Source organism: Caretta caretta, chromosome 24 (assembly GCF_965140235.1).
Source record: "Caretta caretta isolate rCarCar2 chromosome 24, rCarCar1.hap1, whole genome shotgun sequence".
Classification (NCBI taxonomy): domain Eukaryota; kingdom Metazoa; phylum Chordata; order Testudines; family Cheloniidae; genus Caretta; species Caretta caretta.
Window position 1 is genome coordinate 8,637,750 of NC_134229.1, and position 24,143 is coordinate 8,661,892.

The following is a 24,143-nucleotide window of genomic DNA, read 5'->3' on the forward strand; positions in this document are numbered from 1 at the left end:
AAGGGTAGGGGGACGTGGCCTTTCTGCACTAAAAGAGGTTTCATGCTGAAACCAGGACAAAATGCGGAGCCTGGCGTCTGCATTTCCAGTGCAGGGCTGATGCTTGGGCTAGAAAATCCCAGGGGCAGGGCGTCCCCACTGACCGATGAGCAACCCCTGAACGGGTGGCCTTTAAAACCACTTCGCTAGATCGCTGCAGCTCGCTCCCGCACCTTGTGATTTTCCCATCTTCCCCACAAGAGCAATTTCTTGCTGAAGCTGTTTTCTGGAGCTCCATTTTGTGGAGCTCGGAGGGGGTTATTTTCTCCTCCGTCTCCTCTCCTTTGAAGGAAGTTATGCTGACGTTACATCTCCTGGCTCAGGATGGCAGGTATAAAATGTGAAACTGCAGACGAGCCCACCAGAGAAAGCCCAAGGCTCAGAACTATACAGACAGCACCGAGCCAGCCCTGCCAGAGTCTTAGTGACAGCAGTTAACATCAGAAAGAAAATTCTCTCCAGAGGCGTGTGGACAGGCACAAATATGAGATCTCTATATTTATTCCTCCTGTCAGCGTTCTGTTCAGCCCAAAAGATACCAAGACTGAAGTTTACCCTTAAAGGTGAGATAAGATCTAATGCGTCTGTTGGTGCCATATTCCTGATCCACTCGGTATGTTTCATTTCATATTGTTTTTGCTGTTTGCTTGACTTGGCTTGTATGACGCGGGGGTTAATTTCCTATCGGCCTCCTGCGGATCTAACCATCTGATGATAGGAAATGAAAGGTGGGAGTGTTTAATGGGGGGCAAAGAGGGGATGGCATGGTGGGTTTAGAAAGCAGCTTTTGAGGTGGGGAGGGGAGTTTTGCTGGGGGAATATTTTACTTAAAGACTGGTCCATACATTAATTTGATTTGATTAAAGAGATGACAAGAAGGAAACTTTTATTTATTTTTTGGCTGCCAGTGGCAGATAACCGTCAATCTGGGCTGTTGGTCTGACAGGTGTTACAACTGCAGCCTGATCAGTGATTTCATTTGGAGTCACTTCCCATCTGATTCAAAACTGACAGGCTCAGGGTTAACTCCTAGCTGTTGAAAGAGCCAGCTGGTGCCTCCGTTACTGAAAGAGGGACTACGGATGTTATAGACAAGTCTCTGCACCCTCTGCAATGCAGATAAGTGCCCCCAGCTGCAGCATGATCCATGCCTTACTCTCCAAAATAGCCTCTACCAGGAGACCAATTCCTCAGCACAATCCAGTCTGACCCTCCCTCGTGAAAAAGTCCCTGCCCCTTGACCCGCATTCATTGTGAAGTGTTGGTGGCTTGCCAGGGGGAGAAAAACAACATCTGTGTAATGCAGCCACTGCAGTTTTCTGATGGCTCTGCGGTTTCCCGGAGCAGAGTGGTGTCTTTTTTTCCCTTTGCCACTCAACGCACAGAGAATGAAAAAGCCACATTGCACACACCGTGGCCTGTTTCAGCTCTGCCCCCTTGCTCCGGTGGGAAACCAAAGCCCGTCTTTGCTTGGCAGCAAAAGCACCAAGGGGTGTCTCGTGCAGGGCGTGGCTGAAAACGTTTGCCCTGAAAGAGGCGCTAGGAGGGAAGGAAGATCCATTGCTTTGGTAGTGACATGGAAGCGGTATGGGCCAGGGAGGCAATAAAGGTAAAGGGGCATCCATTACTGTACCCCTTGGGCTAGACTGAGAGGCAATCCCATAGCAGGAAGTCGTTGCAGGGTAGTTGCCAGCGATGGGACCTAAGAATCAGTTTCCCCCCGTTTCCCCCAAATCCTCCCCTATAAGAGTCCCCACCTGGCAGCCTGGTGGGAGGCTGTCTGTCAGAATCAGAGGCAGGGCCTGCTCCCCTGAGTTCAGCAGGGGGCAGAATTGGGCCCCCAGGTCTGCTCTCTCTCTCAGTGCCTGCAGCCCCCACCCACTGATGGTGGAGGAGAATTTTTGCTGCTGGTGAGGGTGCTCTCCTTGTCAAAGCCAGAGATGACTTAACCCTCTGTACCCTGATGCCCAGCCAACAGCCACTCCCCATCCCTGGGGTGGGTGCATCATGATGCCCCCCTCTCCCTGATCCTTAGTACCAGGACCAGAAACTCCTACATGCCCACACCCATCCCATGGTCACTACTCTAGTGAAAACATAATGGCGCTCCCTGCTGCATGATAAGCCTGTGCCAATGGGAGGCCAAGAGGGCGGGTCACTGCACAACCAAGAGAGCCAGAATCCCAGGCTGGGGGCAGGTACCAGCTCCAAGAGCCAGCCGCACCTGGTCTGGCTTCTTGGCTGGCCGCAAGATGACCGCAGCAAGGAGCAGCCCATGGCTGTGTGCTGTCCCTGCGGGGCAGGGACCAGCTTTCTGCATTGGCTTGTACAGGACCTGGCGCCATCCTGGTTACAGGGCAGGGTGTGTAGGTGCCTGGATCAGTGACCGTGGGCATGCCGCACAAGAGCTGTGTGCTTGTCTGCCGGTGCCCCCTACTGGAGCCCTGTGGACCTGCCTGTGTGCGAAATAAGCTGGGTGCCTGCTTCCAGAGCAGCATTTCTCAACCTTTGTGGTACCAGGGGCAAGCTTCCTGCCTTCCTGAACTGCGTCAAGTAAATCTCAGACACCGGCGCCAGTCCACGGACCAGTTTTCAAGAAACCCTGCTCTGGACTATTGCCCTGCTGGGGCAGATTTGGCCTGCGTAAGGCTGAGGTTTTCATGCTACCCATGGACAGGCTGAGGTCCAGGAACAATGTGCACTGCGGCACGTTCATAAAATGTGGATTAGGCCAGCCGGAGCTAGCTTTTCCCTCTTCTCCTGTAGCAGGAACTGACGGCGTCTCTTTAAGCCTTCGATAGGCAAGGGGTGGCCCCAAGGTGGTGACCCCAAGAGACACTGTGCGGTCTAGCGAACTGTGCTGCCAGCTGGGCTCTCTTCCCAGCACTGCAACTTGCCCACTGTGGGTCCCAAACTATGGCCCTGCTGTGTGCCTCAGTTTCCCCATCTGAAAACGGGGGGAGGCTGATCGCAAGATATTTGCCTTAGAGAGGAAAGAAGCCAGCTGGGAAGGACGGGCTGGGGGTAGAGTCTGGATTTCAGCCTTCAGCAAACTTTATCCTCTCCTTTCTCGTCCTGCCCCCTCACTTTCCCCCCCCAGACTCTCCTGTGCTAAGCTTCGAGAATGGGGAGAAGTCCACAGTCCTCTTCCATGATGCCGGATCTGAGCAGCTGTACATTGGGGGCAGGGGAGCGCTGCGCATCTTGACATTTAAGGAGGCGGAGGTCAACCAGACCCAGGTAAGAGGTGGGGTGTGGGGGGGTCCCTCGCCCCTCTCATTGGGTTTATCCTGGCCCCTGCCATCCCCTCCCTCCCGGGCCTGCAATGATGGTGTATGATCAGCTGGAGGCCCCAGAGCTGACAAGCCAATGAAGAGATCTGGCAGCTTTTAGAGGAGACTGGCTCAGGCACCAGGAAGAGACTCCCAGCAAGGACAGGCTCCATCAGATCCTACTGGCGAGTTTCCTTTCCTTGGGCCATCAGCCAACCCCAGCTCAGCCTAAGGAAGGCAGCTCCCAGCCGAGACCAGGCTGGGCTTTGAAAGGAGAGTCCCTTTGAGAGTCACTTGCCGGGCTCAGGGGCCACCTGCCAGCTGGCCAGGTACCCACGGGACGGCCACCTGCCATCCCACAGCAGGGCTTTCCTCTCTCGAGGCCGCACAGCCAGAGAGATCTCGGGCTGTCTCCATTTGCAGCAGGTCCCCCTGGGAGCACAAAGAGGTGCTGCGTGAGGGGCTCCGATAAACACGGGGTTAATGCCACATCTCCCCACTCCCCTTGCATGGTCGATGGGGGCAGCTCGGGGCTGCGAGGTCTGTGGGAAGATGGGGTATGGCCAGGGTCAGAGGCCTGTGGGACCCCTCCTGTGGCGGATCAGAAGCACCATCCCCTTGAGGGCTAACCCACTGGCCCTTTCCACCTGTGGCCAGGGGCATGGGGCGGATCAGGGTCTGATCAGCATTCCTCCCCGTCTGCCTCCCAGGTTCCCCTGCGGGCTGACGAGAAGGTGGAGAAGAACTGCAGGAGCAAGCCTGGGGTGGTGCAGGTGAGAGGGGACCCTGGCGAGGGATGGGCCTGAGCCGTGAGCGACTGACACCCCCAGCAGCATGTTGAGCCCCCCAGAGACGGCTAATGGAGCTTAGAGACGCCCCCACAGTGCTGAGCATGGAGGGACCCCTTGCCTCTGCTCCGGGCAGGGCCGGTGGTCCCTTCACCATGCCAGGGCTTGGCTCCAAGGAGCTGGGCAGTTGCTTTGAGCTTCCTTCCCCACCATAGTTTCTCCATTTCCTGAGCGCGTCCCGCTACCCACTGCACAGACAGCATTGCATGGTGGGGGGGGGTCTAGTGGGTAGAGCAAAGGGGGGCTGGGAGACAGGACTCCTGGGTTCTGTTCCCAGCTGTGGGAGGGGAATGGGGCTTCTAAGTAGAGCAAACGTGGAGTCTGGGAGGCAGGACTCCTGGGTTCTGTTTCCAGCTCTGGGACGGGACTGGGGTCTAGTGGTGGGAGCAGAGGCCAGGGACTCAGAACTCGTGGGTTCTATCCCAGCTGTGCCCCAGACTCTGTCACCCATCAGGGCTCTATCGTGGGTGTATAATCACACACAGAGGACATCTCAGATCTACCTGCTCAGTGAAATGCCGAGGGCTGGGTCTGTTCCTGCCATTAATGCCGGGTACGTGTAACGAGCACTAACCACAGTGCTTCGGGGCTGGTTCTCCCACAGGCCGAGTGTGACAACTACATCCGGGTGATCCAGAGGCTGAATGGCAGCTCCATCATTGTCTGCGGCACCAACGCTGGTTCCCCCAAATGCTGGTTCCTGGTGAGCATGGCAGGCTGGGGGAATGCATAGAGAATGGCCCATGGGCATAGGGGGCACTAGTCACCTCACTCATAACTGGGACATTTCCATCCCCGGGTCTATAATATTGCCCTGTGACCTGTCAAATCTGGGCTCATTCTCCTAAGACATCGCTTAAGGAAGTGTGAGTCCAGTGGGTTAAAGTAGGGGGTTGGGTGCCAGGACTCCTGGGTTCCATTCCCAGCTCTGCAGTGGACTCCCGCGGCCCCTGCCCTGTCTCCATGTGTGTAAGATGGGCACTGCCTCGCAGGGAAAATAGAATCAGAGAAATGTCAGACTGCAAGAGGCCAGTTGGGCTGAGGTCTGTGAAGCTTCTTGGGTAAGAAGATCTATAGAAACAATTAAAACTGTTGGCTTGGGTTTACCCCCACTCCCCTCCCAGACCAATGACACGACACTGCAGCAGGACAAACGGGGCCAAGCCCTTGCCATCAGCGGGGAGAGCCTCGCCCCGGCATCACCGTCTCAGCCGGCTGCAGCCATCGCTGTGGGTAAGGAGATCCACCTCTCTCCATCCCCAGATAGAGTGGGGGGCGGGGAGCCACCTAGGGTCCCCCTGGGCCTCGCCCTGGGTGCGTTCTCTGCCTCTTGCTCTCTGGATCCCAAGCCCCAGAGGAGTGGTGCCGGAGAGGGAGGTGGCATTGGACTCATGCAGTGGGCTTCCCCACTGCAGCCTGTAATATCCCAAGATGAGCCAGCCCCATGGGAAGGTCCAGTGGACAGGGGAGGTTGGGAGCAGGGCTGGTGCCAATAAAGGAGTTTCCTTCTTTGGAGGAGATCCCACTGCAGCCTAGATGGGCTTTGGAACTCTGCTGAGAGGTGATGGGGACCAGGACTCCTGAGTTCTATTCCCAGCAAGGGTTCTACTGGTTGGCGCAGGGGATGAGGAGCCTGGACTCCTGGGTTCTATTCCCAGTGAGGAGTCTACTGGTTGGGGATGGGGAACCAAGACTCCTGGGTTCCGTTCCCAGCTCTGGGAGGGAATGTGGGCTAGTGGTTAGAGCAGGCAACTGGGAGCCAGGATATGTGGGTTCTAGTCCTGCCTCTACTCCTGTTTCCCAGCGTGACCTGCGGCTGGTCATGAAGAACAAGGTTTGTTCTTTGTTGCCCATGGACCAGGGTCCTCTGTTGTCTTGAAAGTGGATATTGGCATACTGGATAATGGCCATACTCCACAGGAGGCTGGCGGGGGTTCCCCCCAGAAGGTGGGAGGGGGCTAGGGCTCCCGCCCCCCCATGGAGAACACCCATCCTCTTTTGTCTTGGGTTAATATTGCAGAGGGCAGCCTGTACTCGGCATTGTCCCAGGACAGAAGCACCATCCAGAGGAGCTATGGCCCAAGGAAGCTGCTGAGGACAGAAGATAAATGGCTCACCAGTAAGAGAGGCTTTTCCTATTGACCTGCCCCAAGGCGGGTCAGAGCAGCCAGGCTGGGCCCGACGCTTTCCCCAAAGATCCATCACCTCCAGTAGCGGCCAGTCCCTGATGCTGCTGGATCTCACCCCAAGGCAATGCACTGGGTCAAACCTTGCATGTGCCAGGGGTTGTTTGCCAATCCATCCCGCTGGAGTGATCATCTGGTTCCTTTAGCATCAGACTCCATTACCCCAGTCTCAGCTGAAACAGCTACGTGTTATATTGGCCATAGAACTGTCCAGCCCCCACAGTGTTTGCCTTGCTGAACCCCTGCAGCAGGGAGTTCCACAGGTTGGCATTTCAGAACCCTTCAGCTCAGCAATCTAGGCTGGAAAGGTAATAAGAAGAAGGTTGAAAAACACATTTGCAAGCATGGCAGATGGCATCCAGAAAAAGCTGGCACTTCAGGGGATGGGTACACTGCCCCTTACTGCAGAGATGATACAGATTCTCTGCCAGTAGAAGCTCTGATTCCCAAACCAAAATGTGGCCATGGGGATAGAGCACTGGAGTGGGGAACAGGAGACCAAGATTCTGTTCCTGGTTCTGCTGCTGGGTGACCTTGGGCAAGTCCATTTGTGTGCCTCAGTTTCCCATCTGCAAAATGGGGATAGTGATACTGACCTCCTTTGGGGAGAGCTAGGGATGATGACTATTATTCTATGAAACAGATGCAATCCAGGAGAGTCAATTCACACAACAGTCTTGCAAGCCTCACAGTAGTTAAAAGTCCTTCTTAAAGCCCCAGCTCATTTAGTCCCGGCATTGCAAGAGAATCTCAGCTTGCTTTAAAATATAAATTATTTAGCTCTCCTGGTTGCAGAGAAAAGCTGGAAAATGTGATTCCTAAAGGCTCAGAATAACCAGAACCCCGCATTTATTTATTTTTTTCAATCTCTTGATTTTAAAGCCAGTCTCGTTGTTTTGAGGGGCCTGGGGTTGGCGACACGCATGACCCCCTCCAGGCCCGTATCTTGACTTGGCCAAGGAGTTAGTGGTGGTGCTGACACACACATGGCTCCAGCCAAATTTCTTTACACACTTTGATCTCTTTTCCCACCCCATCCCCCTTTCCTCCCGCAGAGGCAGAGTTCGTCAGCGCCGCCTTGGTGCCAGAAAAGGAGTCCAACCTGGATGAAATCTACTTCTTCTATAACGAAGTCAACAAGACGGCGGGGCTGGACGAAGAGCCGGTCAAAGCCCGGCTGGGCCGCGTGTGTAAGGTACGGAGACCCCGCGGGCCGAGAGCTGGCAGTGAAAGGCAAATGTCTGTCATTCTTACACCTGATACGGGTGCGAGGGTGATGTCACAGTGTGAGCAGCAGGCCCTGGAAGCATGAAGTAGCCGGAGCTAAAAAGACCAGTTTTGTGAGCCATGTCTGTGAGCCACATGAGTTCTCAATGCGTAGTTATAACAACTCTCGCTGTTGTTATAACGGGCCGTGGCTGTGCGCTTTGGCCAGCATGGTTCAGGCCACGCGTGGATCTGGTGGCAGGGGCAGGGGGCGTTGTGGTGGAACGTTCGTGCTCTAGGCCTGAAGAGCTCTGGGATTTTTCCTCTGTCACCCTGCTTAGGTGGATGAAGGTGGGAAGAGCCTCCTGGTCGATTTCTGGACCACGTTCCTCCAGGCCAGGCTGGTGTGCGGCGGCCCCACCCATCCCCAGCGCTTCAACCAGCTGCGCGATGCCGTGGTCCTGGGCAAGGGGCAGACAGGCCGAGGGATGTTGTACGGGATCTTCGCCAGTGCCTGGTGAGCAGGGGCCGCAGCCGGAGCCGGGCAGGGCTGGGGCCACGCTGCAGGCTGAAGTCACACAGACTCCTTGCCCCACGGCTGGTGAAGGGGGCAGAACGTTGCCTGGGGGTGCAGGGAGGAGGCAGGGCCATGGTAGGGGGGGCTCTCGCCCACCCTGTTGTCCCTCTCCCATGGAGTATGCCTGCTGCTCTCATGAGGCAGGTGGGAATCACGGTGCCCCTTCGCCAGGAGAAACTCCTCACATGACCAGGGGAAAAGCATAGGCATGGTTTGACGTATATATTTGGGGGGCAGGGGCAGCTCCAGTCAGGCCAATGGGGCCAAGCGTAGAGGAGGAAATTCCATGCCTGCCCCAGACTTGCAGTTTGGGGGAGCAACATCCCCCCCTCATCCCCGGCTCCATCCCCAAACTATGCCCGTGAAGAATAGGGCAGGAAGCTGCCCAGCCCGGAGCGGCTTAGACAGGCAGGACATCCATTGGGCAAAGAGGCAGAAGACAATGACAAGGCGTCCGAGCTCCCTGGCCAGTCTCCCCCTCCCCGAGCAGGGAAAGTAACTCGGCGCTGGCTCCCCGGTTCGACTCCAGCACAGGCCCGCAGCGCCTGCCATTCATTTCCGTCGGGTGGGCCTCAGGAGCCCAGGTCCTAGCACAAAGCATCCAGTGCCAGTGGTAACCAGCTCTGCCTTGCCAGCTGCCAAAGCCTGAAGGGAGCATTTTCCCCCTGCAGGGGCACAACTGCCGTGTGCGCCTACTCCATGGACACGGTGACCCACACCTTCCGAACCTCCAAGCTCAAGGGCTACACCAGCGTCCTGCCAGCGCACCGACCCGGCACGGTGAGGCCTGCATGGGGCGGGGTTTGCGTCCCAAAACAGCTCCCCAGGAGTAACGAAGGGACCCCCATTTCTGACAGCGAACGGAGGTGTTGGGGGATGGACTCCGAGCTTCTGTGGCTTGCAGGGAATTACCAGAGAGCTGCCCAGGGCAGTCAGTAGCCACAAAGGGCCCGCTGTCAGTCACAGGGGCCTACAAGTGGCTGCGGAGTCATTTCGAAAGCGCAGCTTTGCCCTTCTGCTTTCTGGGAGCTGTATGATTAGGCGGGAGGGGCCCAGGCCAAGCACTGAGCACCCCTTTAAATGCTTGCAAATAAAAGTAACCCAGAGCTCTTCCTCCTTTCCACGGGAATTTGTAAACAACAAATTATCTCCACAGGGCCAAGCTTCCTGTCCAACCCCACTCATCCCTCTATCCACAGCCCCCCATCCCTCCAAAGGAAAGCCAGCCAACTCTTCCCTGCTGCCCTCAGCACCTCCCAGTCGCTGTCTCTCCTCCACTCTCTGCCAGCTCCTTCTCCACGGGACCCCTAGCACCAGACGCCTGGGTCCTGTCACATCTTTAGGAGCAAGCTGAACCTGTGGCAGGGAGAGGGTTAGTAGCTGCAGTGAGCGCTCTGGAGGGAGGACTGGGAAGGAGATGGGACTGGCCCAAGGTCACCCAGCAGATCAGTGGCAAAGCTAGGGATGGAACCTGGTCCCCCTGAGTCCCACGTGGGTGCCCGAAGGGGGCAGGTGCACATGAATAGGGAAGCGTTTAGGGAGGACAAACAGGTGAGCACAGAGACTGTTGCAATCTCATGGATACAAGAGTGGGGCGAATAACACATTGTTCGGTTCACTGGCAAGTCCGGAAAATCGGGGGAAGAATCATTTGGGGCAACCCAAAATTGAAATTAAAAGAAAATGGGCAAATCAAAAAGTCAAACATTTTTATTTTGGGGCGAACAAAGTTTCATTTCAGTTCGGGGCTTTTGCCTCCTTTTTTAAAAACGAAATTAAAGGGAATTTCAAAACAAAAAGTGGTTTGAATCGAAACATTTTTTGACATTTTTGAAAAAAAATGTAGGGTTTTTCCCCAACCCCGAACAATTTGCCGAAACCAACACGAATTCACAAAATGTTGCAACTGAGCCGATCCTGCATTGTTTCTTGGTTAGAAAAAAGTGTCGTATGAAACATTTCGCTCAACTCCCATAGCAGCATTTAGGTCCAGATCCTCAAAGGTATTTCGGTGCCTAACTCCCTGTGACCGGGGAGCCACACTGTGGTTACTTAATTAGGGCAAACTGCAAAGAATGGGGCAGACCATCCCCAAAGCTGGTGGTCATTCCAGTGCTTAGATCCACCAAGCTAGCCTCAAAACAGCTTCTACAACACCTCACTGGCTACCCAGAAGCCAAAACTCAGTTCTCTTAAAGCAACCCAGCCTTAGGCCTCCAGCCAGACACCCAGGTCAAATAGGATGAGGATTGCTGAACACATTATTCATCATAGAAGATAGTTCTACCAATCCCAAAGGATCGGACACATTACCTCCCAGGTTAATGAATATTTCAGATCTTACCCAAACACACGCATACAGCCAACTCTTATTAACTAAACTACAATTTATTTAAAAAGAAAAGAGAGTATGGTTAAAAGATCAGTATACATACAGACATGAGCCCAGTTCTGAGATCAGATTCACTGTAGAGATGGTGAGTTTTGTAGTTGAAAAGAGTTCTTTCAGAATTAGTCCATAGGTTATAGTCCAATGTTCATATTCAGGGTGATCCAGATGGGACTGGAGATCTCAGTCTTATGACTCAAGTTTCCCCTGCATAAAGTATCAAGCAGATCTGAGATGAAAGGATCAGGTCCCAAGAGTCTTTTATACAGTTTTCTAGCAGCCTCTTGACCATACAGTCCTGGTTGAACAATAGGCTTTTGATGTAACCTTCTGTTTCCCAAAAATCACCAGTATCAAGTACATGGATTAACATAAAGTAATTTTATCCGTTAAGCAGTTCATATACAGTTTACCACAAACTTTAAAGAGACGTAGAGACAATGACATTATTTCACCCAAAATTTGTCTAAATGTTAATATTCCCTTTTGATCTCTGAATCAATAGCTATAATAATAGACAGGAACTGTCCGTTTACATGGCTAACATCTAAAAAGATGTAAGTCAACACATACAATTAGTATTACCTCTAGTTTTCTAACAATACAGGTTTTTATTTCAAAGTTCTAGCCTATCTAACATAGAATGGCCCTAATCACCATTTACATACTTTTCTACATGTCTCTAAAGGTTGACTCTGAGTCATTTAGTGACGAGCTGCTTAACCCTTTCTGGCCATGTGTCACACTCCCATTGATTCTAGTAAGAGTTAGGTGCCTAACTCTTTTTGACACTCTGCTGGTTAACCCCCAAAATGAGCTCTGCGTTGGGTGGCTCCTCGAAGACATCACTGGAGCAGCCTGAGGGTGCAGGGTCTGTCTGTGCAGAAATTGGCCTCCCTCTTTGTTACCCCCCTTCCTCTTCCGTTCTTTCCATAGTGCGTCCCCTACAATTCCCCCAGCGCCCCCTCCAAAGCAGTCCTCAGCATCATCAAAGATTACCCCGAAATCGAGACCGTCATCTACCCCGAGGGGCAGCGCCCCCTGTATGTGCTGCAGACCAATGACACCTACACCAAGGTGGTGGCTGACAGGGTCCTGGACGCCAGCAACACTTCTCGCACTGTCCTCTACCTTGGGACGGGTAGGTGTGGAGGGAGCTGGGGATGTTCCTTCTGGGACTCAGCCTTTGTGGAGCCACGTCTGGGTGTTTAGGTTTTGTCAGTGTGGGGATGCAAAGTGGCCTAGGCCACACAGTAGAGCCAAGAATAGCACCCAGGAATTCCCAGCCCTCCTGCTCTAACCACTAGACACTCCACCCCTCCCAGAGCCAGGATCCAGGAGTCTTGACTCCCAGCTGCCTGCTCTAAGCACTAGCCCCCACTCCCCCAAGAAGTCAGGCAGCTGAAGATCCCAGGGCGAGATGCCTGCCGCATCCGCCCCATGCCAGCCACTGGTCAGGTGGGGTCTGTGCCTCCTCAGAGGGCCTGGTCGTTGTTGAGCAGACACTGGCCCTGGTGATTCCTCCCCCAGGAGAGTCTCTTCTACCCGACGGCGCTGTGTGCTTGCCCTGTGTGGTGAAGTGTAGGCCAGGACGCAGCTGGCTCAGGGCTCGGCTCGCCTCCAGGTCGCCAGTTCGATTCCAGCGCTGGCTGGGGATGGCTTTGTGCCATTCTGGTCTGACAGCTGCTCGCTGGCCTTTGTGTTATGAGCTGGGGGGGGCGAAAGGGAGGGATACCCAGGTGTCCACATCACAAACCTGGGACCACCGCAGACAGCATGTTGACCCCTTTCTGGGCAGCCCCAGCAAAGGCCAAGGGCTTGCCTGGGCCCCGGAGACGGCGCTCCCCTCCAGTGGGTCCCTCCAGGGCAGAGCTGGGGCACGGGGGCAGGCCCACTGAGGGCAACTAGCCCTGTCCCTGCTCGGACTCTCCCTGTCCTGGGCATGCAGGGAGGCCTCTGGCTGTTTGCAGGTGAAACCCTGGCCAAGCTCCCATCACCTTCGAGGGGGCCGGGCTCCTTCTTCTGAGCTCCCTATGTCTCTGGCTGCTGCAGATAAAGGGAAGATCCACAAAGTCCTGCAGAGTGGAGGGCAGACGGTCATCATCTCTGAGCTAAGCCCTTTCCAGAGAGACGCGCCCATCTCTGGGATGGCCCTGGATGCCGCCACAGTAAGCGCCCTTCCCCCCTCTCTATCTTTGCTCTGTATTTAACATTGGTTAATTTAGAGCTGTCTCTAAATGCTGTGGGGTTTTCTTGGTCCTGCTCCAGGCTAGGGGGCTCGGTAAGAGGAGCCCACGATCTGGGTCTAGCAGCCATTAGTCTGCAGAGAGGCAGCCTTGAGTAAGGTGGAGTGGGTTGTGCCTCACTGTTTTAGGGAGCAGCCTGCTTTGTCTCTCACTGCTTTGGGGTTCTTCTGTGTCAGGGTTCTGGATTCTAAGCAGGGAGGTCGTGTTACACTGCAGCCTTCCAGCAAGAGTATTTGGTTTTGTCTAACGTCTCAGTGTGTATGCCATGAACAGAACACCTGTTTCTAAGACAGACCTCCCCCCCTCCTCCCCCACCAAGTGCTTTTGCTTGTGAAGTCCATTATGGGCATAATCCTGCTGCCAATGGAGATTTCAATGGGAATTTGGCCAGCGCTTCTACTTGGAAAGGGATTGGCCCCAGTTTGCATCGCACCAGTAAGTTCCAGAGCATGCGGCCTCCTTTCTCGCTTGTTTGTTTGAACCTTTGACTAACCCAGCCCCTCCTTGGCAGGGGCACCTCTATGCAGCCACTGAGTTCGAGGTGACGCGCCTGCCACTGGCAGACTGCGGGCAGTACAGGGAGACCTGCTGGAAGTGTGTCCTCGCCAAGGACCCGTACTGCGGATGGGATCCAGACAGCAAAAAATGCTCAACCATATCCCGAGAGGCAAACGACACTGCCAGGTGTGCTCGGGCTTAAAGGCGGAATGCTTTGCTCCCAATCTGCCATCCTTTCAATGGTCTTGTCAAGTTGGGGAGAGAGGGAGGAAAGAAAAGGAGCTGGTAGCTGTAAACGTACACACAGCAATATGGAGGCAGCATGGTCTATTGGTTAGAGCATCTGTCACACAGGGAGATTTCAGGATGCCTGGGTTCTATTCCCAGCTGTGGGAGGGAGAGATGTTTACTGGTTAGAGCATGAGGACGGCAGCTAGGACACCTGGGTTCTATTCCCAGCTATGCTACTGATTCGCTGTATAACCGTGGCCAAATCACTTCCCCGTGCCTCGTTTTGCCCATCTGTATAATTTCTTCACGTTCACATTTTTGGAACACAACTTTAGGGCACCTCCTGTATTCCAAACATAGACAAAGGCTGCCCATAAACAGATCCACCCGAGCTCATGCCTGCCCCAACCACAGCCTTGACAAAGGGGAAAACTTAAAGCTGAGCTTTGCCAGGAGCCGGGAGGGTTACAAATCTGGGCTCTGGTGGAACATGCAGGGAGGAGAGGAGCAAGTTCCAAAATCGAGGACCCTGCTCAGAGAAGGCCCGCTGGTTTATCCTGAGGGAGCTCCAGGTGAGGCTGATTTCAACTTTGCTAGCAATCACAGGGGAAGAGGCTAACCATCTCATGGGGTTAATTCTTTCCCACCCTTGCAAATCACTCGATGATGTCTACACTGCAGAGCCTAGTCTAGCCACAGAGTACAGCAGCAGGAGTTCTTCTGCTGGCATAGCTCCACCGCCTCCCTGAACGACGTTAGCTATGCTGAAAGCAGCATTCTTCTGCCTGCATAGCTACATCTACACTGCGGGGCGGGGAGGGTCTCTTGTTGGCACAGCTCTGACACCAGGACATGTGGGGTTTTGTCACACCCCTGACCAACAAAGCTATGCCGCTATACTTTTTCAGAATAGATCAGGCCTCAGATTCGTGGGTGAAAGGCATTTTGTATAGAGAATTGGCAGGAAAATTTGCATTGAAAAAGTTTTCTGTTTCGACAAAACAATACGTGTCTATTTCAGTTACATTTTCTTTCGGAAAAAAAACGAAAACAAACCCATGTTGGGAATGGTGCGATGTCCTATTCTGACTTTTTCAGAAGGAAAAGTTTTGAGTTTTCATTTTAAAAAAGACTTTTTTGGTTTAGAAATTTATTTTATAGAGAATTAAAAAAAAATAAAACGGGCTGAAATGTTTCAATTGACTGAAGCGAAACTGGTGGAATTTGGTTCTGTGAAAAAGTTTGAAATTTTGGTTTTAAATATTCATTTTCAGACCAGCTGTAATGAATATATATATATATATATATATATATATATATATATATATATATATATATATATATATATATATATATATATATATATATATATATATATATATGTGGGGGAGGGATAGCTCAGTGGTTTGAGCATTGGCCTGCTAAACCCAGGGTTGTGAGTTCAATCCTTGAGGGGGCCATTTAGGGATTTGGGGCAAAAATTGGGGATTGGTCCTGCTTTGAGCAGGGGGTTGGACTAGATGACCTCGTGAGGTCCCTTCCAATCCTGATATTCTAAAAAGAAATAAACCTGAATATGCTTGCTTGGGACTTCTAAACCTAGGCTAGACAAAACCCTAGAGCAGTGTTTCTCAATCTGCCGCCCACTTGCTGCTTTTGGCCCAAGCAGCACACAGCTGGGGCCCGTGTGACATCCTCAGGGCCATACAAGGTAGTATCTATATTGTGTGGATGCAGCCTACATAACACACAGGGAGCTGCATGTGCAATTCACAAGGGTCAATAGGTTGAGAACCACTGCCCTAGAGACTGTCCCCGACTGCACAACCCTGGCAGGGGAATGGCTTGGCTGTAGAGTTGGTCAGGAAATGGGATTTTTTTCCCTATGGAAAACTTAGATTTTTTGGGCAAAAATTCAAATAATGGAAAAATTCAGAAATGCTACCATGGTGCCTCCCGGGAGTTGTAGTTCGTGCACCTCAAGCTCCAATTCTCCTCCCTAGGCTGTGGTCCACACCTGAGCTACAACTCCCATGATGCACCTTGGTCCTGCCTCTTGGAGAGGCAGTGCATCATGGGAGTTTTTGGCCGTAGTGCATCATGGTAGTGCAGCTCGGGAGCTCAGGCTATGGAGGAGAAATGGGGACATGAAACAATCAACCTACATCTCTCCCGTGAGGCACTGCGCTGCAGCAGTGTATCCAAACTGCGCTATTTCGGCGTTTCAACAAACCGATGAATTTTGCTAGAGAAAACAGATCCTTTTTGTGAAAGGATACTAACTTCTGTTTATATAGTCATCCACCGTGAAGGGTAAATAAGAAATGCAGCTACCTCTAGGCTAGAGCAAGAGAACTAGAACAGGGCCCGGCAGTGCTGCACAGTAGGAGCCAGAATCCTGTATCCTAGCAGGAGGTCTGACTAGACCCCCGCAACTCACCTTATGCTTTTGTATGTAGCGCGAGCTCCTCACCTCTGTGTTGCAAGATGTTGGAGCCACAGAGTGAGCAACAGGGGGGGTCCTCACGCCAGGGGCTGCAGCTCAGCAGTGAGGAAAGAGTAACGTTAGGCTCTCGCTAAGGCACTAGAGTTTTGGGGCCGTGTCCCTCCATTGCACCAGCACTGAGCCCTGCTGGTAGTGAGAGTGGGCATGCTATATCCCTGGCACTTTAATGGCCTTGCCTGCTAAGCTCGGTGCAGAGTAGGAAAATCCCATTGCTGTGAAAATCCCAGTAGTTATCATGGGGGGGGGCACAGGGGGTGCTGTGCCTTCCTCGGGGGCTGGGGCTAAGCATTGGCCCTTGTTAAAATGACGATCACTTTTCAATCCCCTGGATGAGGATGCAACAGTCGCGTGTCCCTTGCCCCCCTCCTGAATGATTTCCTCTCTCTCTCTGCCTTTCCTTGCAGCAGCTTCCTGCAGAGCCTGGACCCAGAGGCTGAGGATGTGTGTGAAGGTGCAGCAGGTAGGTGCCTCGGCCTTTGTGGACCCCTGGTTGCACACAGGTGTTGCTGCCTCGGCTGAGGAGACCCTCCCTGAAAAGCAGATGGCAAAAGGCCCATCTGCCTGAGGGAATCTCGCTGGTGCCTCCGTGGGCATGGAAAAAACAAGCTGCGTCTCTCAGGACTGCGAGGCCGTGTCTAAGCTAGACCAGTCTGCCTTCAGTCTCCCACTGGAGCTGCTGCCCGTGCCGCTCCAGTAATGGGATTTTCCTACTCTGCACTGAGCTTAGCTGGCAAGGCCATTAAAGTGCCAGGGATATAGCATGCCCACTCTCACTACCAGCAGGGCTCAGTGCTGGTGCAATGGAGGGACACGGCCCCAAAACTCTAGTGCCTTAGCGAGAGCCTAATGTTACTCTTTCCCCACTGCTGAGCTGCAGCCCCTGGCGTGAGGACCCCCCTGTTGCTGGCAAAGTGCCTCCCCCCTCCGTCTGAATTCGTGCATTTCCAGCTTCAAAAGCTGAGACCAAGGTACTGCAGGAAAATGGTTCGGTCGAGACCGTGCCATAAATCCAGGGTTGTGCTAGCCGTCGGAGGAGTCAATCTGTGGTAATGGTTCAAACACCCCAGTAATAAGGTGCAGAGTGGTAGAATGGTTGGAGCAGGGGGACCCAGGAGCTAGGTCTCCTGGGTTCTCATCCCAGTCCTGGGCCAGGGGCCAGCATGGAATTTTCAGAATGGCTCCAGGCCAGATTGGCACGTGCTCATCACTCCCAATGGGGATTAGATTTTCCCAACAAATTCAGGTCCCCTTTAGGGCATGGCTAGACTGCAATCCTGGGGTGTGAGTGACGGCAATTCGAGTGGATGTACCCGACCTAGCTTTCATTTAGCTAGCTCGGGTATCAAAGCAGTGAAGCTGCGATAGTCTGTGCTCCTGTGAGCGAGTACCCAGGGGCCGGGCTTGTACAGCTTGTGCGTGCGGCCATGGCGTCCTCCTGCAGCCAAGAGAGCTAGATTGAAGCTGGCTCAGGTATGTCCACACCATCTGGAATCACAGCCCGGGACTGCAGTGTAGACATACCCAGAGGCGCCTAAATAAGGGCTGAATTTTCCAAAGTTCTTAGCAGCTGCCACTGCGACCCTCAGAGCCAAACTGTCAGCAGAGTTCAGCTCCCGGCCTGCACCCAGTGTGCTGAGAGCTGCTGATAATTCCCGCCTCCTGCCCAGAAGAGGGAAACTAGAACTCCTGGGTTCTCCTGCCAGCCCTGCCCAGGAATCCTGAGCAAAGTCCTTCAGCCAGAGCATTGGCTTCCCCTTCTGCAAAAAAAAATGGCAACCATCACATTAACCTCTGTGGTGCAGCGCTGGGACACGCAAGCTCCTGCAGGTATTCACAGCACTTTGAGATATTTGGATGGGGTTCTACATACAGCAGATTGCGGCTGTTTCATTTCAATACGGGCTTTTCTTAGCCTCGCTGTCGAGGCCCAGTGTGTCCGTGTGCTCAGAGGCTGGGGCTGCATTTGGTTGGGATTTTGTGCCTCCAAATTATGGCTCTCTCATTCTTTCCCCTGTTCAGTCTCCTCTCCCCCACCACCTTTCCCTTTATGATTGCTCTGCTCTAACCCCTGATCCCTCTGTTCAAAGAACAAGTAGCGCAGGAAGCTCTGAAAAAGGTGAGCGTGGACTCGACCAGCTACATCTACCTCCCGTGCCCTCTGCGCTCCCACCACGCCATCTACACCTGGGTCAAAGACGGCACCAAGCAGTACCCCTGTGCCATGGACGGGCACTCCTGCACGCTGCGCTTTGGGAAGAACGCCCCCATGGACCAGGGGCTGTTCAAATGCACAGCCACGGAGGATGGCTACCTAGAGGAGATTACTGCCTATAAACTCACGCTCAACGCTGCCTGCATCCCACAGCTCTCCGTGACAGTGGCCGCTGGTGTTTTATTCCTGGTCATCACCACCCTCTTGCTCTAGACTTTGCCATCCAAGTGAAGATCTCATTACACTGCCAACGCCCTCTCTTTCTTTTTCTTCTTGTAACCCTCCCTCCTGATGATTCTCCCTTTAAACCCCAAACAAAACATGTGACGCTCTAGGGACAAAATTCCAGGGGGCTCTTCCTAACGCTCCAATTTGGGCATCCCATCAGCAAACACAGCCGTTGCGGTGGGGGTTTTGCTAGCCATCGATAATTACCCAGGAGCCTCCTTCTCAAAATGTAAAGCATGACTAAACTTGGCAGAGCCGGGGCGCGGGAGAAGTTAGAGTAGAGGCCAGGAGGGTAAATGGACTATTTATTTTGCTGCTCAGTGAGCTAGTGAATTTGTTCAGCACAAGACCTGCTGCATGCTGATCCCAGTTTAGCATCCAGCTTGTCTGATAGGCACTGGTCCAGACTGGGGGTTTGCTTGTTCCAAGGCTGCTGGGCTATAGGATTTTGCTGGTTTCCATGATGTGGCTTTCTAATGCTTCTTTAAGGAACAAGCCTCCCAAGGTGCTGCTGGGGGAAAGAAGATGCATGAGTGGGTCTCTTCCAACTCCAGCTGCTAGGAGCTAAATCCTTTTAGCATCCATGTTGTTTAAAGGGAAAACTCCCCTGCTGATGCCCCAAGTCTGACCTGTTCAGAGTCATGATCCAGGCTGTTCTCACTCCTGTCTTTTATGCACAGTTACCCTGATTACCAGCCTGGCCTGTGTTTTCAAGGGAAGGGAGAGTGATCATCCAGACACCCACACTCTGAGCTTACACTGGGGTAAATGCAGAGTCACTCTGCTGACTTGGCGCTTCCTGTGATGGATCCGCCTTCAAGCAACCATCTTCAGCTACCACCTTGCAGTGGTTTCAATCGGCACCATGCAGTGGCCGTGGGAGGGACCTAAGGCTTGATTCCGCATGACTGGCTCAAATCCACCACTCTGAGCAACTGCGCTGAAAAGGGACAGATGGAGAAGGGCTTCCAGCTAGAGGGGATCTCAAATCGAAAAGCAAAAGAGAGGGAGGGAAAGTTAGCGGCTGAGCTCAGTCGTACCTGTGTAAATCTGGATGGCACTCACATGAAGAGGTGCGGTAGCTGAGTGGTGAAGACACTGTCCTACCAGCCTGAAGGTTGTGGGATGAGTCTTGCTCGCTCTCATGCTAGGATGCTCTCTCCCCTGCGAAATGGGAACCTGCTCCATCAGGTTAGGGCAGTCAGGGTCCACATCAATTTCTTATGTCCTGTTGGCTCTGAAAGTGATGTGCCTTAACTGTGTCAGCCCAATGAGCCATTGGCTTGGGGAAGCTTTGCCTTTGCCTCATGAGAATGACTCCAGTCTGACACTGCTGCAATGGAGATCAGAATCTGGCCCAGAGACCAGGAGAGATGGATTCAAAACTGGCTTTCAATCTTGCCCCATTGCTCATTTCCCACAGGATTACCAAACCAGTACTTTAGGTGCTTGTGCAATGGTACGGAAAGAGTTAATCATGTCACCTTTCTCCACCTTCTGTGTCCAGAGGATACTGACCAAGCCAGTGCCCTCGACGTTAAACTACATTGGCTAAATTTGCAAGCAAACCTAAAAAAACAAAGAACATAAGAACGGTCGTACTGGGTCAGACCAATGGTCCATCTAGCTCAGTATCCTGTCTTCTGACAGTGGCCAGGGCCAGATGCTTCAGAAGGATTGAACAGAGCAGGGCAATTTATTGAGTGATCCATCCCCTGTCATCCAGTCCCAGCTTCTGACAGTCAGTGGTTTAGGGACACCCTGAACAGGGGGTTGTGTCCCAGACCATCTTGGCTAATAGCCATTGATGGACCTATCTGCCAAGAACTTATCTCATTCTTTTTTGAACCCACCCCCAGTTATACTTTTGGCCTTCGCAACATCCCCAGGCAATGAGTTCCACAGGTTAATTGTGCATTGTGTGAAGAAGTGCTTCCTTATGTTTGTTTTAAACCTGCTGCCTGTTAATTTCAGTGCATGACCACTGGTTTGTGTAAAATTCTGGTGATTTTGAGCCAGAAACCAAAGCCCTCCTTTCAGCAGGTTAGCGGCTCTGCTGAGTGCCAAAACAGCTGTCCGCATCTGGTTACCGCACCTCTACCAGAATCCAGCTGTTTCCTTCTCCTGATTTTCAGCAAAATAATTTTTTTTATCTTTGTATAAAATAGATATGAAAGTTTTTGCAAAAAAAAAAAAAAAAAAAGATGAGGATAAAAATTTCCCAGTCCCTAAACTAGCTATAGTCAGCAGCTGTATGAATGTAGCTAATGGCCCATGTAGTTTAAAAAACCCAACCAAACAGGTAGGATGTTAGAGTAACTCCCTTTGCTTGTATTTATCAGCTCTGCGTATTTATTTGGTGTTATTAAAGTGGTATTGTCTACTGAGCATAAGGCGCAGCCCCAGGCACTCCTGGGTTCCAATCCTAGCTCTGTTACCGAGTCGCTGTGCGACACTGTGCCTCAGTTTCCCCATCTGTGACATGGGGCTAATGACAGTGCTGAACCTCACAGGGTTGTCACCATTCATGTTTGAAAAGCACAACAGAAGGGCTGCATTTTACTTTAAAGCGATGGGAACGTAGGATGGGGTATCGGGAGTCTCCGAATCCCACTCTGTTACAGTCGGGGCTGTCCCCAGATAGCCTCACCTGCTGTTCTAGGTCTGCCCTTAGATTGGCTGGGAAGGATTTCACTGCCTAGGAAAACAAGCATGTGTAGGAGAAGGAGATGTGTGGGTCGTAAATTACAGTGACTGGCCACCACTACCCCTATGCTCCCGGCGGTGTGTGTGAGCAGAATAATGTCTCATTATGGGGAACTCAGAGGTATGCAGATCTTCTTTTTATAGCTCATCCGTGGTTTTATTTTTTACCCATCCCTACAGCCTACCTCTGCTCTTCTCCCCACCCATGCCCTGGGCCAGCATGTCCTGAAGGCAGTGCCCAAGCTGCCAGTGAAATGCCAGCACGTGTGTGTTTTGCAATCCCTGGAGAGGAAGCAGAGAGATTTCTGCTGCTGTGTCCAGCCAGACTTCGGTCGTGGGGGAGTAGCGCAATTTAGAGTAACTCTCAGACAAATGCCAGGGATGCCATTAGGCTGCGCCATTAAATGGAAAGTACAAAAGTGCCAGATTGTCAGGACTGGATGCTAAAGGGTTAATCTCTTAATCCAAGAGCAAGCAGGGCAGCTTTGCCCCATGCTGTGTTCTCTGCTAGCAGGACCTCGGGCTATTTTTTAACACCAGGAGGAGGCGACAGGTTGCCTGGACAATCCTCTTCATAGGCCAAGTGATGGCTAGAAATAAGGTAATTTACTAGATGCACACAAAGCAGATTGGTAGCATTTAACACTAAGTTCAGCAGGGGAGGCTGGGGTCCCAGAAAGGCTGCAGGGTTATTGGAGGGGCAATACAAATCTGTCTTGAAGCAGTAGGGGCCCCCATTGCTGTAATCGGTGTAGTTATATAGGCGGCAGCATGGTCTAGTGGCTAGCGCAGCAGCCGCCCATATCCTGCCCCTGACTGGCAGTGTGACCTGGACACATGCTGCTGCTGCTCTGTGCCTCAGTTTCCCCATCTGTGACGGGGGAGCTGATGCTAGAGCTCTGTTAATATATCTGTATATTTTATTACGCGCACCGCGGTTTGGAAGTCAAATGGGGCTGGGGTCCTGGCTGCCACTCCACCAGGGAGGAGGGAAAGAAGAGAACCTAAAAATGGCAAAGAATGACCCAGGACTATTAAACCAACAGCTGAGGTCCATAAAAACAATGAGGAGTCCAGTGGCAACAGATTTATTTGGGCATAAGCTTTCGTGGGTAAAAACCCCACTTCTTCAGATGCATGGAGGTCCGTGTTTCTGATGCCCAGCCCCACTCCACTTTTTGGCTCTGTGCTGTCTGTTTCCCTTATTACCCCACGATGACTCTGAAGAGTGGATGTAAAACTGGCCTCATGGCGCAAGTATCTCCCAGCGAGATGGGGTGGGGGCCTGTTAAGGAAGAGGTTTATATTAATATTCGGATAGGAAACCTGAATGAATTTCTTGGAGCATGATCGCAGGAAGTCCCAATGTCGCTATTGTCATATCTGGTGTTTTCCTTAAAACTCCAGCTCCTGGAGTCCTGTGATTGCAGGAGATTCTCAGCTGTCATTTAAAAAATATAGGTGTCTAGTGCAGAAAAGCTTGAAAACGCAACCCCTGGAGGCTCAAAACCCAGAAGGCAAATGAGACAAATGCCACAGTTATTGTTTTTTAAAAAACAATCTCAAGATTTTTTTAGGGGCCTGAGCTGATTTTTGCATATTTGAGGCTGGCGATGCTGGCAGTCCCATGTTTGCACCAAGTCGGGGCGCTGTATATTGGAAAAACACAAGTTTGTTTTTTTTCCCTTTCCTGTTTGATACTCTAGAACTTCCGTCGCTGGAGGAATGCAAAAAGCGACCAGAAGCTGCCTTTAGCTGCCTCTTAGTAAACAATCCTCTGCCCTCTCTTTCTGAAAGAAACAGAGCAATGTTGTCTGGCTCCCTCCCATGGCATATGCTTCCACTCCTGCAGGACCCCGCTTTGCTGTGTAGCCATCTGAATGTCTGTGTGTTCCGCCCCTTTGTAACAGGTGACTCCCCCCGCGCCCCCTCCGAAAAAACAACCTATGTTCCGTTCTCTTCTGAGTCGAAAGAAAGTGTAACGTATGCTGGGGAAAGGAATAAATGCGTGCATTCGCCAAACGCTAAGTGTCTGATGGCTGAATCTCTCTCTCTCTCTAATGATATGGCCCTATGGCAGGGGTGGCCAACTTGAGCCTGAAAAGGAGCCAGAATTTACCAATGTACATTGCCAAAAAGCCACAGTAATACGTCAGCAGCCCCACATCAGCTCCCCCCCCCGCCCCTGCTCCCAGCACCTCCCACCCACCGGCAGCCCCGCGGATCAGCGCCACCCCCTCCCTCCCCACACCTCCCGATCAGCTGTTTCATGGCGTGCAGGAGGCTCTTTGGGGAGGAGGGGGAAGCGAGGGCATGGCCGACTTAGGGAAGGGGTGGAGTGGGGGCAGGGCCTGTGGCAGAGCCAGGGGTTGAGCAGTGAGCACCCCCCGGCACATTGGAAAGTTGGCACCTGTAGCTCCAGCCACGGAGTCGGTGCCTAGACAAGGAGCCGCATATTAGCCTCTGAAGAGCCGCATGGGGCTCTGGAGACACAGGTTGGCCACCCCGGCCCTATGGTGCATAGCAGCCCATCGTCACTGTGTGAGAAAGATGCTGCTGCCCCAGTAATGTGCTTTCAGCCATGCTGCCTGCCTTTTGGCACTATGTAGAGTTAGGGGTGTTAGTACTTGGGAGCGGGAACCCAGATGTTTCAGGAATTGGGTTTGGTGACTCGCTATGGGGTGTTCTTGACTCTGAGTAACTACTGCAGCCAACATGGAGTAGGGGGACATAATAGACTTAAAATGAATGCCTTGACCTCCTACGGCCATTGAACATCCCAATGGCATTGTTAGCAAGAGTAAGGATAGTAACCCCAATGTCCTGGCTAAGTTCATACTTGGGTGGTTACATTCTTCCTGCCTTAACTGCCCCTGCAGTTCCACCGGATGATGTTGTGTGCTGTTAAACAGCTGCCGTTGTTTGATAGCAGAGGTGGCTGCATTTCAGTGGTAGATGAACTGGTGACCCGTATAATCTGTAAAGTGCTTTGCCGTGAT

The 24,143-nt window shown here is 52.5% G+C and overlaps 1 protein-coding gene across 3 annotated transcripts; it reads left to right on the forward strand.

Annotated features, from left to right (window-relative positions):
• LOC125625796 (semaphorin-7A-like) lies at positions 1-23,166 on the forward strand. 3 transcript variants are annotated; one of them, XM_048828305.2, is made up of 14 exons: positions 1-602; positions 3,140-3,279; positions 4,022-4,084; positions 4,764-4,862; positions 5,284-5,392; positions 6,180-6,278; positions 7,401-7,540; positions 7,893-8,068; positions 8,800-8,908; positions 11,454-11,658; positions 12,570-12,685; positions 13,275-13,447; positions 16,406-16,458; positions 18,086-23,166. In XM_048828305.2, the coding sequence occupies exons 1-14, from the start codon at positions 524-526 to the stop codon at positions 18,421-18,423; spliced, it is 1,899 nt and encodes a 632-aa protein (XP_048684262.1). In that variant the 5' UTR covers positions 1-523; the 3' UTR covers positions 18,424-23,166. The 3 variants fall into 3 exon arrangements, with proteins under 3 accessions (XP_048684262.1, XP_048684263.1, XP_048684261.1); XM_048828304.2 differs by having other exon boundaries at positions 4-602; positions 16,403-16,458; XM_048828306.2 differs by lacking the exon at positions 16,406-16,458 and having other exon boundaries at positions 3-602.
• Positions 23,167-24,143: the final 977 nt, after the last annotated feature.